At 39.2% G+C, this 14670-nt stretch overlaps 1 protein-coding gene across 1 annotated transcript in view; it reads right to left on the bottom strand.

Moving 5' to 3' along the window:
* LOC124157017 (ATPase family protein 2 homolog) overlaps positions 1-8224 on the bottom strand; it is a 119528-nt gene extending 111304 nt beyond the window's left edge. Inside the window, exons 1-2 of the mRNA XM_046531481.1 lie at positions 7364-8224; positions 7100-7285 (exon numbers count right to left, since the gene is read on the bottom strand). Coding sequence (XP_046387437.1) covers positions 7100-7285; positions 7364-7553 — 376 coding nt within the window. The 5' untranslated portion in view covers positions 7554-8224. The remainder of the gene's footprint in view (positions 1-7099; positions 7286-7363) is intronic.
* Between the last annotated feature and the right edge of the window lie 6446 nt (positions 8225-14670).

The raw sequence follows: 14670 nt of genomic DNA, 5'->3' as shown, positions 1-14670 counted from the left end.
ACATCTTATCAGCAAAACTATGATGCACTTCTGCACAATCCCTTAAATTTGTTTAAACGAATGGTGTAACTTAGATGCGGGTTATGTACTATGCAAGCACAATTAAGTGCTATTTCCTTCACCAGATCCTTTGAATCTCTTGGCAAAGATTAAAAGTGCCTATATACAGACTCCTTTCCGTTGGGCTACAACCTTGTCGAGGTGGAAAGGCTTGTGCGCTCCTATGACCCCTATAGCTGCACTGGTGGGATTAATTCGTAATTATTCCCGGCAGGGCCACCCATGCCAGAAAGGTCGAAGGGTAGGAGCCAGAGGACAGGTAGTCCACGTGATGGTGTCACGTAAAAAACATTGTTCGAATGGAGGTAGGAAACCCTACCGACTATATCTTCCCTGTAAACATGGAGTTTGATCAAACTAGCCTCGGATGGAATCACGGGACCCAGCCCTTAAGGGCGGGTGTTGTAGGTGGCAGCGAGGTCGGCAAGGTCCTCGGGGTCCATATCATGCGAAATCCTTGCAAAGACTTATCATTATCACCATCATCATCAGCAACACCATCCAAGGAGGAGGATAAGAAGACCAAGAGGATAAAGAAGAAGGCATCGATGTATGTAGGGACATTGAATGTGAGGACAACAATGAGGGCAGGTAAACTAGAAAATATAAAAAGGGAAATGCAGAAGGGGAGGAGAGATATCTTAGGTCCATCCAAAGTTAGGTGGAAGGACAGTGGGGACTACTGGAGTGACAGGTACATGGTTATATATAGTGGTGGGGAGAAAGGTCAGCGAGGGGTAGCTTTAGTATTAAATGGGTAGATGGCCAAGCGAGTGGTAGGTATAGATCAGGTAAGTGATAGAATTGCTGTGGTAGAAATTGAGGCATGACACACCAACCTAGTGGTGGTTCAAGTTTACATGCCCACTAGCAATCATAGGGAGGAAGAAGTAGATGAGGTGTATGAACAGCTCAAGGAAATAATTAGAGGAACTCCAGGTAGGAAAAATCTGGTAGCGATGCAGGACTGGAACGCTTCAGTCGGGGAAAGGAGGGATGGAAACGAAGTAGAAGAATTTGGATTAGGAATTCGGAATGACAGGGGTGATAAAGCAGCAGAATTTTGTAGGTGAAACAAGTTACCGTATTTCTCTGAATATAGTCCCTTCCCTAATTTAGAGACTTCAGTTTGAGGAAATAATCTAAAAAATGCGTTTGAATATAGTCCCCCCTATACTTCTACCACGGACATTTTTGGAAAAAAGGAGGGACGATATTCAGACATTTACGGTATTCATTACAAACACTTAGTTCAATCATCACAAACGGCGAAGGTACACATGGAAAAGCCCAGGGGATACTGGGATATATCAGATAAGATTACATCATGGTAAGACAGAGGTTTAGGAATGGTGTAAAATACTCGTGCAGCTTCCCTGTAGCGGATGCGGATTCAGACCACAACCTAGTACTTACGAAATGCAATGTAAGATTCAAAAGACTTATGGAAGTTGGGAAGGCGAAGAAATGGAAAGTAAAAGCTCAGAAGGAGAGTAACAGGAACTTGTTGCACCCGGGAGATAAAAAGTACTATCATTTGCAAAAGTCTTGCAACAAATCGAGCGGCGCCACTTTCGCTCCACAAAGATTGTGCCCGGAAATTGTATGGTTTTCGGGTGTATGCAACAATCCAATACTAGACTTCATGGTTCAATGCATGGAGAACGGGTCATTGGGTGGTTGAGGTATTTTGTCATCCTTTTCAGTCTCGGGATTTGACCGCTTCCATTTAAGTGAAATTAATGTTCATGATATTCCCCCAAACACATTGTAGCAATTAATGCGGTAGGAAAGATCGAAGGTAATTCCTCGGAGAGATTTTAAAAAGTTGGTAGCTTGGCTCTTTTTGAGTGATCTCAGCTCTTTTCAGAGAGCTGGAAATCACGAGTCGTTCACTGTGAACATGGTAGACTTTTGTTTACATCTATCGACTCGGGTTGATGTTTTAATACAATATATACGGTATATGATACGAGGCAGCTTTGAAATTCCCAGTGTTTCATCATATAAATATCTGAGCAAACACGTAAAGTATGAATTAGTTAAGCTGATCGGCATTAATCGTTGCGTAAGTAATAACAGAGTTCTCCGACGTCCGTCAATCGGTAAAGATGTATTCCTTTCCACTTATTCAAAGTATGACGAGGAAAACTTAATTCCAGCCTTAAGTCCCATTTTTAATGATTGTCGGATTTCAACAGGTATTGTTTGATAATATGTTCTACAGCTGAATTAGTGTGAATGCGAATAATAACTCTAAGCTGTATATGTCGTTGATGATTAAGTTATCTTATTTAGATGCAATCATTTACATAAACACTGATGAATTCGGGATAATGTAGGATTCTTACTTAGCATTATTAATTGAATTATCTACTTGCATTAAGTAGGTTACATTGTATTAGGAAATGTGTTTGTTGGCCATACGCTTTATGTTTAAGGCATCAGTGGAACTGCAGCTCATTTCATAAAACCTTTCAAGTCGAGTAAGAAGGACGTAAGCAAATCCTAACAGAATTTCTGTTTGTAATGAATGTATACGCTTGCTTCATTAGAAATACAAGTACCGAGTTTGAAACATAATAACAAATAATAATAACTTAAAAAGACGACACCATACCGAAGTCGCAGGCGACAACATCATTGTATTCCTATTGTATATACTAACCAGCCGAAACATGTCAACGAGTATGCGAAAGCCTCCGTGCTCAAGTTATAAACATATCAACGAATAAAAGACTAATATACCGAGAAAGTGATTATTTTGATCAAATTCGTTCAAGTGAGAAGCCGTAGCAGAAGCACATGAAGGAGCTCAGTGTTACAATACCAACAAATAATCAAAATTACGACGCGATGACCTTGAGGTAGACATAGCTCGGTGGATAAACAATCGGGCTGGTGAGAAGAGGGGCTCGCGTTCAAGTCCTTCCCATGGCCGAAAATTTTTATCCTCCGCACAGCCGTATTTTAATGTTTTTTTATTTTTGAAATTTATGTTAAGAGGGTACCAGATGTTGCATTTGAGCATTTTTTGCAACAAATTCTAATTTAAATGACCGTGCGACGGGAATCATGCGTAGTTAGCGCGGTAGGACGAATCAATTGCGTTTTCTTGAAGGAACTCCAATCAGAGTCACTGGTGAATGTAATTCCTAGTGCTATATGGTTTCCTTTACAGGTCCGTAACTGCTCAACATTATTAACCTTTGGAATGAGAACTATCGTAATAATCTAGGTTCCATATACGTAATTTCTTAAATAGATCAATTTTATCTGATTAAAAAGAAAATTATGAATGATATTTTGCAGCGATTATGCTGCCCGCCTATGTTGTATGCTGCCTATTTGTCATCAACTTGTCGCCATTTCCTACCAAGTTAATTTCTCCAGTAAAGTTTTTCAGAACAATTTACCCTTTTTCGTTTCGTAAATGAGCAGTGACGGAAACTTTTCTTAGAGATAGAAAAAGATATAAATTAAGTGAAGAATTTTACTTTTAAACCTTAGGCTTCAGTATTCTACAATCAGTGTTTTTTAATACAGTAATTTTGTTGGAAAGAGACAGAATGTGAGACTAGCTTATCTACTAAGTACAATCCTAGGAATAACCTATGCAATGGTAATCCTTAATCGTGCACGCACCACGGCGCTTATTTTTAAATATAGGAAAGGCTTATCTTGAGGTGTTTATCAACTATTTTTCTAGTGCGTATTTTCTTCAAGCAAATTGTGGCATCAACATGTATATATGATAGGGCTACAAATTGGCCCTATTTTCACTATTTTGGAAGTACGTGAGAATCACTTACGGCCTGCAAGTTTTACTCCAGGTAACCTACTTCCTCATCCCTTGCTGGTAAAGTTGGGATAAAGATGTAGGGCAAGACGAGGTGCAGGACCTATTAGCTGACGTAAAGAACTATTTAATGCCAATCAATTAAATATGGTGGAGACGACAGAGTCGTGTTTTTTTTCGGAAAATTGCCAGTTAATTTTTTTCATTTATTAATTCTTCTATATCGAACAAATATTTCAACAACTTAATATAAAGTCTCCTGAACGACGTTGAATCCCTAAAAAAAGGGTTACGAGCGAGTTGATTTCCGTGTTCCTAATGGCGAAATCGTGCCCCCAGCCGGCCTTTTGGGGTTTACCATTGGAAGCCAGGCGTCATCTCACCACTCTTTTAACGGGTAAATATTTTCAATTATCTACTTCAGTCAACTACGGGTACAAAAATAATCTCAAACGCCGCGACGACTTAACAACATCTACGCTCGTTTACTCAACTGAACATCGTAATTATTTCCTACGTCTCACTCCCGTGTCACGATGACCCGTTCGTGAGTCGTTCCCGAGCGACCATGAAGATTCATACCTAGATAGTGATCATTCAATCTTAATGGTGGCCAGAAATCGACAATGGAGCGAAAGTGGCGCCGCTCGATTTGTTGCAAGACTTTTGCAAATGATAGTACAACGACTATTGAGGAAGGATGGGGTAGTATTAAAACTGGAATAGTCAAAGCGGCTGAGACGTCAATTGGCTATGTTGACAGTAGAAGGATAAAGAAGCCTTGGGTTACAGAGGAAATGGTAAAGGAAATGGAGGATAGGAGGGAGACGAAGCACATGGACACAGAACAGGGCAAGAGAGTGTATAGTCAAATTAATACTCAATAATGGTGTGAAACTAAGAGAGCATGGGAGGCTTGTTGGTAAAGACAGTGTGAGATAAAGTTTCAAAGTGAGGTATAAAATGATAAAGTTTCAAAGGAGAGGTAGGTGCATTATATGCCAAAGCTAAGTTGCTATTGGGTGGCAAAAGAGGGCAAGCCATGTCTAAAATTAAGGCTAAAGATGGGAGGATGCTAAAGATGGGAGGATGCTAAAGATGGGAGGATGCTAAAGATGGGAGGATGCTAACCGAGGGAGAAGAGGTACGGAGTAGATGGAAGGAATACGTGGAGGATCTCTATGAAGGGAGGAACAGACCAGAGAGGTTGAGTTTAGAGGAGGAAAGTGAAGTGGAGGAGGGTAATCTATGGCTGGGATCTTAGATGCAGACATCAAGAGAGCCCTTCATGATAGGAAGGCTAGGACAGCAGTGAGCGTGGACAATATCCCATGTGAGCTGCCTAAGAATCTAGGGAAGGATAGTAAGAAAAGGTTTTTTGAGGTAGTTAGCAGGATCTATGAGGAGGGGTGTTGGCCGGAAGATTTCGTGAAACTTGATCTAATTCTGCTACCAAAAAAGAAGAAAGCTGTTGAACGTGGAGATTATAGGACTATCTGCCGAAGTATAGTAATCACTTGTCACAAAAAATGCCATGAGGATCGTGGCACTTTTCCATCAATCTCAGGCACACAACCTGAATGAGTGGCAGCGTTATCACCCATTTTTCTGATAACTGAAATATACAAGGTAAAAAGCTTTGATTTCATCATTCCAATGTCGCATTTTTAGTATCCTAAATAATAATGGTAGCACAATAGTAATCGAAAAAACTTTCCCAAGAATAACAGCACATAAACATGTGAAAATTAGCAACTAATTCCTTCCTCAAAACAACATTTACATCATGCATTCAATATATTTCCAGACAGTGGCACAGCAATGGGGGGGGGGTTTTGGAGGATGGAACCCCCCCAGAGCTCAGAATTTTTTTTAAGTTTAATCCATTTCACTTAATTGGATTGATATTAATAATAGAATAGCGTAAGGATTGATAAAATATCCCTCAGAAAGCTTTAAAACTCACCATTTTGAACCATTTATCTTAAAATTCTACAATTTATTAGCCTCGCACCTACCGCTTACCCTGGTGGGTATTCCATACCCCCACACACCCCAGTATTAGTTGCACCTAAACCACCCCCCTCCCAAGCATTCATTCCTAGCTGCGCCCCTGTTTCCAGACCCTCGACGGCAGTTTAGGAACAGATGATGTCACAACAGGCCTCAGCAGAGCTCTGGTGTGTTTGCACAGTGGTTGACTCAGAGAAATTTTGCTACATTTTAAAGCCATTTTTTTACGATGAATGGAGAAACTTTAGGTATATTTTCTAGCTAACATATCTGTTTTACAAAATACTTTAAATATAATAAATATATATGAATACTTTAAATACTTGTACAAAATACTTTAAAGCAATCAACGACCCATGCTATTTACCCATGGCAAAAAAAACTTTGGCTTAAATAATCTGAGTCCTTCTCACTACACCTATTCACAATCGCTGTGGGGCCGCCTGAGCTCAGGGCCCTTGGCCATCACCAACCTGGCGGTATTGCCAGACTGCCCCAGTATATATTACAACTTTTCTGTTTTCTCAAGCGAAAGAATCAGACTGAACTTTGTACCTTGGCATACATGCCATTGTAGTTCTAAGACAAATGATGACGTATGCAAATTACATGGAGTTGTTCAAAAGGTGTGGAAAGCCATTAGACATAAATCTTCTCCGTACACAGCAGTTACAATATAAATGATTACATCTGGATATCCTACCGAATCATTCTAAAGGAGTACCAAATGAGTAGAAAGAAGTTCCTCATAAACACTCACGGTACAAGCAGTTTGAAAGGGGATTAAACATGAGTTACAAACTTCTTCATATTCCCAATTTTTGGTCCAAATAAGTGGAAATGAGTTACACAACAGTTCCAAGACAAATTTTGATGTTTCAAAGCAGTATCAAAAGGGTTCCTAAGCAGCTGCAAAGCAAAACTTTTTCCTTGAGACAGTGGGGTGAGGAGACAGATTCTAGATGAGACAATTTGAGGAGGAAGTAGTGAGTTTAAATGGACCGAGGTTATAGCAGGGAGGAGATGTCTAAAAGTGTAAGAGGGAAGAATGTTGAGTAAGCAAGGGACGGGAAGGAAGAGAACAGGACCTTCAGCTAGAATGAAAGGGGGTGAGTCTTATTCTAAATTGAGGAGGGAACTGCAAGTTGGGAGGGGAAACGGGCTGGAATGATCGGCAAAATGCACCATGACCGGTAGAATATATTGAGAAATAGACGACAATCTCACCTTCCGCAGTCATCATTAGTGAGGTTAAAGACTTCTCATACATAGGCCAAACAGACCTCACAGCACTACCTCCAGGATACTTTACAAAACAAAATCCTCCTATCACCAAGCCGCATAACTGCATAGATGACTCGGACAAGTACACGTAATACGCGGCATCAGAATGCGGCAAATACTTGACACCACCTACAAGAAGAGACAACAATGAAGTCAACTCAACAAATTTTCATTATATTTCGCCATAAAATAAGACTGTTCCATTACCTTCCAAACACAATTCCTCAACACGGTTCACCAATACCGACTCTTTTACAAATCCATGGACAGGGTTTGCTTCACCATTTATAGCGCAAGAATAGTTGGAATGCACTTGAAGGTCTTTCGTGGCCAAAATAATTCCGCACTTCTCACACGCATGCCACGAAAAAACATTTTTCTTTAACTTTGGAGACATGTTGACATAATGTTTATGGATTACTCTCAGAGGGAAAAGAAATTAGCTGAATAATTTTCCAAGGTTGTCCCACATGTTGAAAACCAAAGGAAACCTCACCGGAGGTAGAATGAAATCTCGTCGTTTACATAGGACGACAAAACCATCTTAAGTGAGTACTTGCTAATATTCCTACGCATGTATTGCGCCGCGATCGACAGCATATAAATAAATTATCGCACATAAAGCGAGGAATGACTGCATCAAGCGTATTTTTTGATGGAAGTTAAGTTATGGATATAGCTAGTGATGACTATGTAAAATGACAATTTACTTCCATATGATCACAGATAAGAACACCTACCATCGCACCCTACCGACTGAGTCAAAAGACAGAATAATATGGTAATTACCACATATGTCAGCAAGCATGAACAAGAACCTACGGAACAGCATGACACAGGGCCGCGAATGCAATACACATGCCTTATGCCGCGCCATCCGTTAGTCATCTGCTCGGCTGCTCGAGCGGGCCTTCGAAGAAATGAAGAATGCGGGTGGGTATCGCTAGTGCTGTATATTTAAATGTATGCACCATTTATGTATCTATAGACTTGAATAACTTCCTTCGTCGATTGAATGTACGTACGCATAGCCATATGTAATCGATAGAATACTGGGATAAGTTCTTATACGTTGCGTCCCACATAGCCGCACATAGCAACGAACCTCTCAGAGACGTCTCACTATGATCTCGAATGTCTCGAATATCGCAAATGTCACAGAGATGTAATCGTGAGCCGTTCAGGAAATTAAAAAAAAACTTATTTAAACGCCATCAATGCCTTCCATATTATTTTTCGGTGTAATTGCGCAGTTTTGATTATTAAAATCACGACATTTAATATGGGTTTCTTATTTTCAAAAGGTCATCCATCACAAAATTCGTCGCTAAAAATAATCAAGATATAAAGGTCACAACTGTATAATTTGCATTTAATTATTTTTTGCCTACATTTTTAAGCATACCAGAGTACAAACTCTTATGAGACATCTCAGAGACTTATCTGAGACGTCTCATAGACCATTTTTTGTACATAGTGACATCTCAGAGATGTCTCTGAAGCTCTCAGAATGTCTCTGAGACGTAATATGCGATATTCGAGACGTCTCAGAGACGTATTTCTGCTGCGTGGGGTACTATCACACTTAAGTGTGATAAAACTCCATGGCCGACGCCTGTTCTGGCGCTTGAAACCAACAGGCTGGGACGAACAGGTAAATCACCCACCGTATATTCAGTTGCTGTTTCATGTATTAGATTCTGTAAATTTCCTTTGTTTTTGGACCATGGTGCGCTTTACTAAACCGCCGGATATTGCTACGAAAAAGTGAGCTCTACGGAGATTTACAAATAATTACAATTGCCAGTAGCAGATGTTACTGCTGATGGTTTTGGAAGCTTGCGTGGTTTTCGTTTGGAGTTCCCACATAGCCAAAGTAACGATCGTTACTTTTGCTATGTTCCTTTTGGACACAAGCCTATAGAACTCGCATTCCGTCATGTTTGAAATGTGAATAATTAGTAAAAACGTCTCTGTTTCCTTTTCGATCGTTTGCCTTGTCCCACACAGCACATCGTTGCCAGAGGACGTCCGCTGCGCGTCCGTCGCGTCCTCTCAGTGTCCGCGGATTTTCAGGACAGCCAGAGGACATCCGCTGGCTGTCCTGGCCATCCGTCCGCACACTGTCCTATCTCGGATGTCCAGCGGACGTCCAGCTAGTGTCCCATTACGCAGGGTTTGGGAGTTTTGGTTTCCTCTTAAAACACTCACCTCCTCAAGGAGGAACTCCGAGAGAAAGTCTCGTGATCCTCCTCCGAGTAGGGAGTATAGGAGAAGGGAGAAAGAAAAAAAACTCTCTCTCGTTTCTGAAGCCAGAATACTTCCTCCCGATCGAGGAAGAGGAAATTTTTCGTGGAGGAAGAGATATTTTGAGGATTATTTTAGGTAACCAAATGTAATCCTCTTGTTGGAGTGTGGACTCGGAGGAAATTATAAACTATTTAACAAAAAAAAAATTGACATTTTTACCGCTTCTATAGTTTAAGAACAACAAATGTACGCTATTTTTAAGTTTTATATTGTTTATAACAATTAATTAAGTTTAAACAAAGTTAGCAACAATTTAAGTAACATTTACGAGCGTTAAAAATTTCTACATGCCTCACGGGTTAAACAACAACAATTGAACGAACTTATGACTCTCTACATTAGTTATAACAATTTTTAAAGTTTAAATAAATTTAGCAACAATTTTAGAAACTTTCAAAAAATTAAAAATTTCCGCATGTTGTACGGTTGAGAAGCGTTGGATGAACAATAAACCCGTACTTTTCATGATTATAAAAATTACTTAAATTTAAACAAATTTAGCAACTTATACAAAAATTAACAACAGGAATAATGGAATTTATCGATTTTTACTGAAATTTTATATTATGTACCAATGTCCTGCGGACGTCGCGTAGCCGTCTCGGGGACATTCCATTCCTACAGGTTAAATGAACTCTTTCAACTTATTGATTAATTAATATTTACTCTCTAGGGATTAAAAAATCTCAGAGGCGATTGATTGGAAAGTATTTTAATGAAACATAACGCTTTAAATTCATTTTAATTTTTAATGGTAAGAATTCTCCTAAAATTATCACGGCATCGATGGCCTCATTCCCAGATTAGAAATTGTAATTGTCCAATTTAAGGATAGGCAAGTAGAAGAAGTAGTAGAAGATAGAAGGTAAGTACTGCCGTACCTTTACTTTATATCGAAATTCTAGTTTTTTTGGTGGCGAACGAATTTTGAATCTACCGCTACTCCGCGATTCAGGTGTTCTACCATGGTTCTCCACATTCCTCCGTTCCTCCTTTCCAACAGAGGAACCGGAACGGAACACCGGAGACAGCATGGTGGTTTGGCGGTTACAAAGATGCTGCTGCAAGTAAGTTTGATGTGACTTCTAAATAATTTTTTCTTGGCGTTCACTGGCGGCAGTATAGTGTTTCCGCATGCTCCTTATATTTCTTATAACTCAGCCTGTAACATCACGAGGAAAAATATGGCTCTGCTTGGAACAACATTACCGTCTTGGTAAAACCGTTACTTGGCAACTAAAGGTAGCGTCTTTTTCCGTTGTTCATGGTGAAATTTTCGCTTTTGTTCCTTGTTTACATGATATAATTTAAAGTGGAAGTTCTTGTACTATAGTCTCTGTACGCGAGAACTTATAGGAAATAATGTAAGTGCTAGCGCATAAAATAGAACCTGTTGTTTTGATAGCGTAGGCTACGGCTGAATTTGTTGGAAGTCCCGACGGTCCGTTTGGTTCCGTTCCTAAATCAAATCAAGTAGGGTTCTTGGCAATAAATATAACTAGGAATTGTACTTACGTGTAACCGGGGGATTTTGCAACACGCATGTATGATTAATAGGTTTCACGTAAATTATTAATTCTTTGAAATCGGACTACACCGTGTGATTTCTTTCGATATGTATAGTTACGCACGCATCGAAAAAGAACAATAATGTTATGATAGGATAACCACCAATGTTTAGCCTTTTTACACTTTGCTAACCTAATAAAATATAAACTAATTTAACTACAAACTAAGTAACTGTGCTATTAGTCATCCATGCATTTAATTTAGTGGAAACTATAGGACGACTGTAAGAAACTCGGGATGAATCTAAACAAGGTCTAATTGTAAGTGATATATTGTGTAAACAAACCTTAAGGCTATGTTTCATGGTTCATTTATTTGCTCAAACTGCTGCATGAAATCTTATACCCAGAAAATAGAACTTGTGCATCTTTTCGTACAGCCATCGGTACACATTTTGGTGTAGAGTATCGTGAACCTGATATATTTACCTGGAGGCATTTACTGACTATAGCTTTCATGTAGTGGAGTTGAATAAAAATAGTTCATCTGTATTTTTATTTATTTCCTATCTCTATTTATAAGTTTGTATGTCTCTCTTCTTATAATTGTCTGTATACTTATTTGTCTTCATTCTTTACAGATGTTGCATTTAACCAGGACGATACAGCCACCAATTCTAGTGTGGAAGTTACAGTGAAGAGTTGGCTGGAACATGCTAAAGCGAGGCATGTGAGAGAGGTGTAAGTATTCGTTTGATTATTATATAGGTTTGAGCAAGGAGGAATAATTTTGGTCTGGATACTTTTTTGGCAAGTTGCTCCTGTAAAGGGAGCTCATATAAAGTAAATTTAAATAATTATTAAACATCTTGTAATACAAGGTTCACCCTTCCATGCTAAAGGTAGAGAAAATAGTATTGTTATGTATTATTTTCAGATGCAGATTCCACTACCAAGTAATTCAAACATTTGAAAACAATTTTTGTTCTGCATATGGGAGGTATAATTACCAAAAACGTGGTTGAAAAGGATCTCATGCTCTATAAAAGTTCGATGTATAGCACCTGTAGAACTTAAGAATGGGATAACTTATTCAACAGGGATGGTAGTTGCACAGTACTACAGAAGCTACTATTTTCTAGTAGCTCTAGCTAACTAAGATGTTTTGAAGTAGGTGTTTTTGTAGGAGCTATAGAAATTTCAGTAGCTCACAGCAGGCCTTAGCTGCTATTCCCCTGTTATGTCTCTGTAGAAATGTGAATATTGCCAGTGAGCTAGGTTGTCACTTTTGCCTTGATACCAGACTACATTAGAAGATCTATTTTAATTATTAAGATTGGAAGAATTTGGAGATCTAAATCATGGAATGGCCTTCACTACAGCAAGTTTTTGCTAGTTTTCTATTTTTTTAAGTTGCATCTCGGCCAATGCAGCTAAGTGGTTTGTGTGCCAAATCAGTGTGGCTGTTTTCACACTAATCCCAAGAGATCTAGTTCACTTAAACTTCCTCCTTTAAATTTTCTAGTTTCCTTTACTCCTATATCATATTCAGCTCTTCTGCATTAGTCTTCCTTAGCTCCAGCTTATGTAACACTTTTCTTCACCTCCACAATTCACTCTAGTGTAGTCATAATCTTCAAGGGGAGACCAATTGTTCAGAAATATTATCCTCCATTTGAATGCTTTTTCCAATATCTTTTTCGAGACCTCTACTAAGCTGTCTGGCAAGGATGGATCAAAGAATTTTTTTCTAGATGGTGCACCAGGGTCTAACAGGCAACAGTCTTCTCATATTTGGGATTAAAATCTAGTTTAACAATTGTTCTATGAAAAATGTTCTTAATCATAATATATACATTACTAACACATTAATAATTTTACTCAAAATCTTTTCTTATTTAAGAACAAGAAAAAGTCGAAGAAAAGTTTGTAAAATGTATTCAGCCTGTAATGGACAGGTTTCCTAATTTTGAAACCTTAAGAATGTTAAACATGTGACTAATAAGACTGTAGCGTCCTGTCTTATGTAATCTGCTTGTTACGTACAAGATACAATTTCTTGCTACAATGAAATGTTTATATACTTCATTATTACAGGAGCAGTGCAGGAGAGCAAGACAGCCCCTGAAAAGGATGTGGAGGTTGCCATCCAAAGCTGGCTAAGGCACGCCAAGGAGAGGTTACAGGGGAAGAAGAAAGTTAAATAAATCGTATGTAGTTTCTGGCATTGTACTGTTTTAAGAAGCCAAATAAATATTGTGCATGAAATTGATGCCTTATTTATTTAAATTCTTGTCTGGACCTATTATTTATTAGTATCGAACAAAATGCAATCCTAACCTAAACGTGTCCTGAAGGTGTCCAGAGCGGACAATTTCAGGTCGTCCATAGGCCACCTTTTTTACTGACATGCGGACTTGCAGCGGACATCATTTTGTATGAATTCGGCTGTCCGTAGGATGTCCATAGGCCACTTGGCGGACAATCACCGGATGTCCGAAAGGTGTCCGTGTGCTGTGTGGGGAGTCATCACTTCGTTTTTCATTGAACTATGTTGCAAAGCGCATGCTTCTTTGGTGATAATTTTTCTGGAGGAGGGCCCCGGCAACGCCTGCTTACCCTGGCGGGTATGCAATACCCCAACACTTCTAAGTATTACTTGTGCCTAAAACCTCCCTAGCCTAGATCTGCGCCCTTGCTCCCAGCCATAGTGGGGTTTGAAAATGTTGGATTTTCAATGCTATAAATTAGTTCTTTTTGAGTAATTCTTTGATAGAAACTGGAATCTTTTTTATTATAAACATACATCACAACACACAGTGGCGGATCTACAAAGGCAGGGGGGAGCAGCTATAACACTACAGGGGCTATAGCTCATTGGGTTGAAATATACACTCGATAAAATTGAAAAATTAATTTTAAACTGAAGGCATACATACTTTCGCCGGCCTCGGTGGCGGCGGGGTAACGTTCTCGCCTGCCAAACAAGAGGTCGCGGGTTCGAGTCCCGCCTGGGTAGGTTTCCCCGGTCCAGGGCATGGTCGTTTGTGTACGTTTACTTGTTACATTTGTTGAACACCCCGGTGTAAAATGGCCAATAAGAGCTGTATCCGGTGGTTTGAGAATAAAATAAAATAAAATGGACACAAATATGTATGCCTTCAGTTTAAAATTAATTTTTCAATTTTATCTTTCTATCTATATATGTATATTTCAACCCAATGAGCTATAGCCCCTGTAGTGTTATAGCTGCTCCCCCCTGCCTTTGTAGATCCGCCACTGTGTGTTGTGATGTATGTTTATAATAAAAAAGATTCCAGTTTCAATCAAGGGTATACCCATGGCTGGAGGCAGTAGGGGACAGCTGCCCCCTCCCCCCCCCCCCCCCTAAAATCAAAAGTAAATTTATTTCAAAACGAAAGCTTTTACATATTTTATTTACATGTTTTATACTAATATCACTTTTCTTGGATTTTAAGAAAATTTGTTCAAAACTTTTGCTTTGAACTAAATAAACTTGGTTTCTATGGGGGCAGCTGCCCCCCACTGAGTGCACCCATGCCACAGATCGTAGGGATATATATCTACTCTGTGCCCATGCCTACAAATTCAAAGTTCCAATTATTTCCTGAAATTATGCCAATTGTTCTTAATTCTTGCTGCTTCCAATTATACTTGCTGTTCTTAATTTACTTT

This window comes from Ischnura elegans, chromosome 4 (assembly GCF_921293095.1).
Source record: "Ischnura elegans chromosome 4, ioIscEleg1.1, whole genome shotgun sequence".
NCBI classification, from domain to species: Eukaryota; Metazoa; Arthropoda; class Insecta; order Odonata; family Coenagrionidae; genus Ischnura; species Ischnura elegans.
Note: the sequence above shows the minus strand (reverse complement) of the source record. Positions and strands in the feature narration are given on the sequence as shown.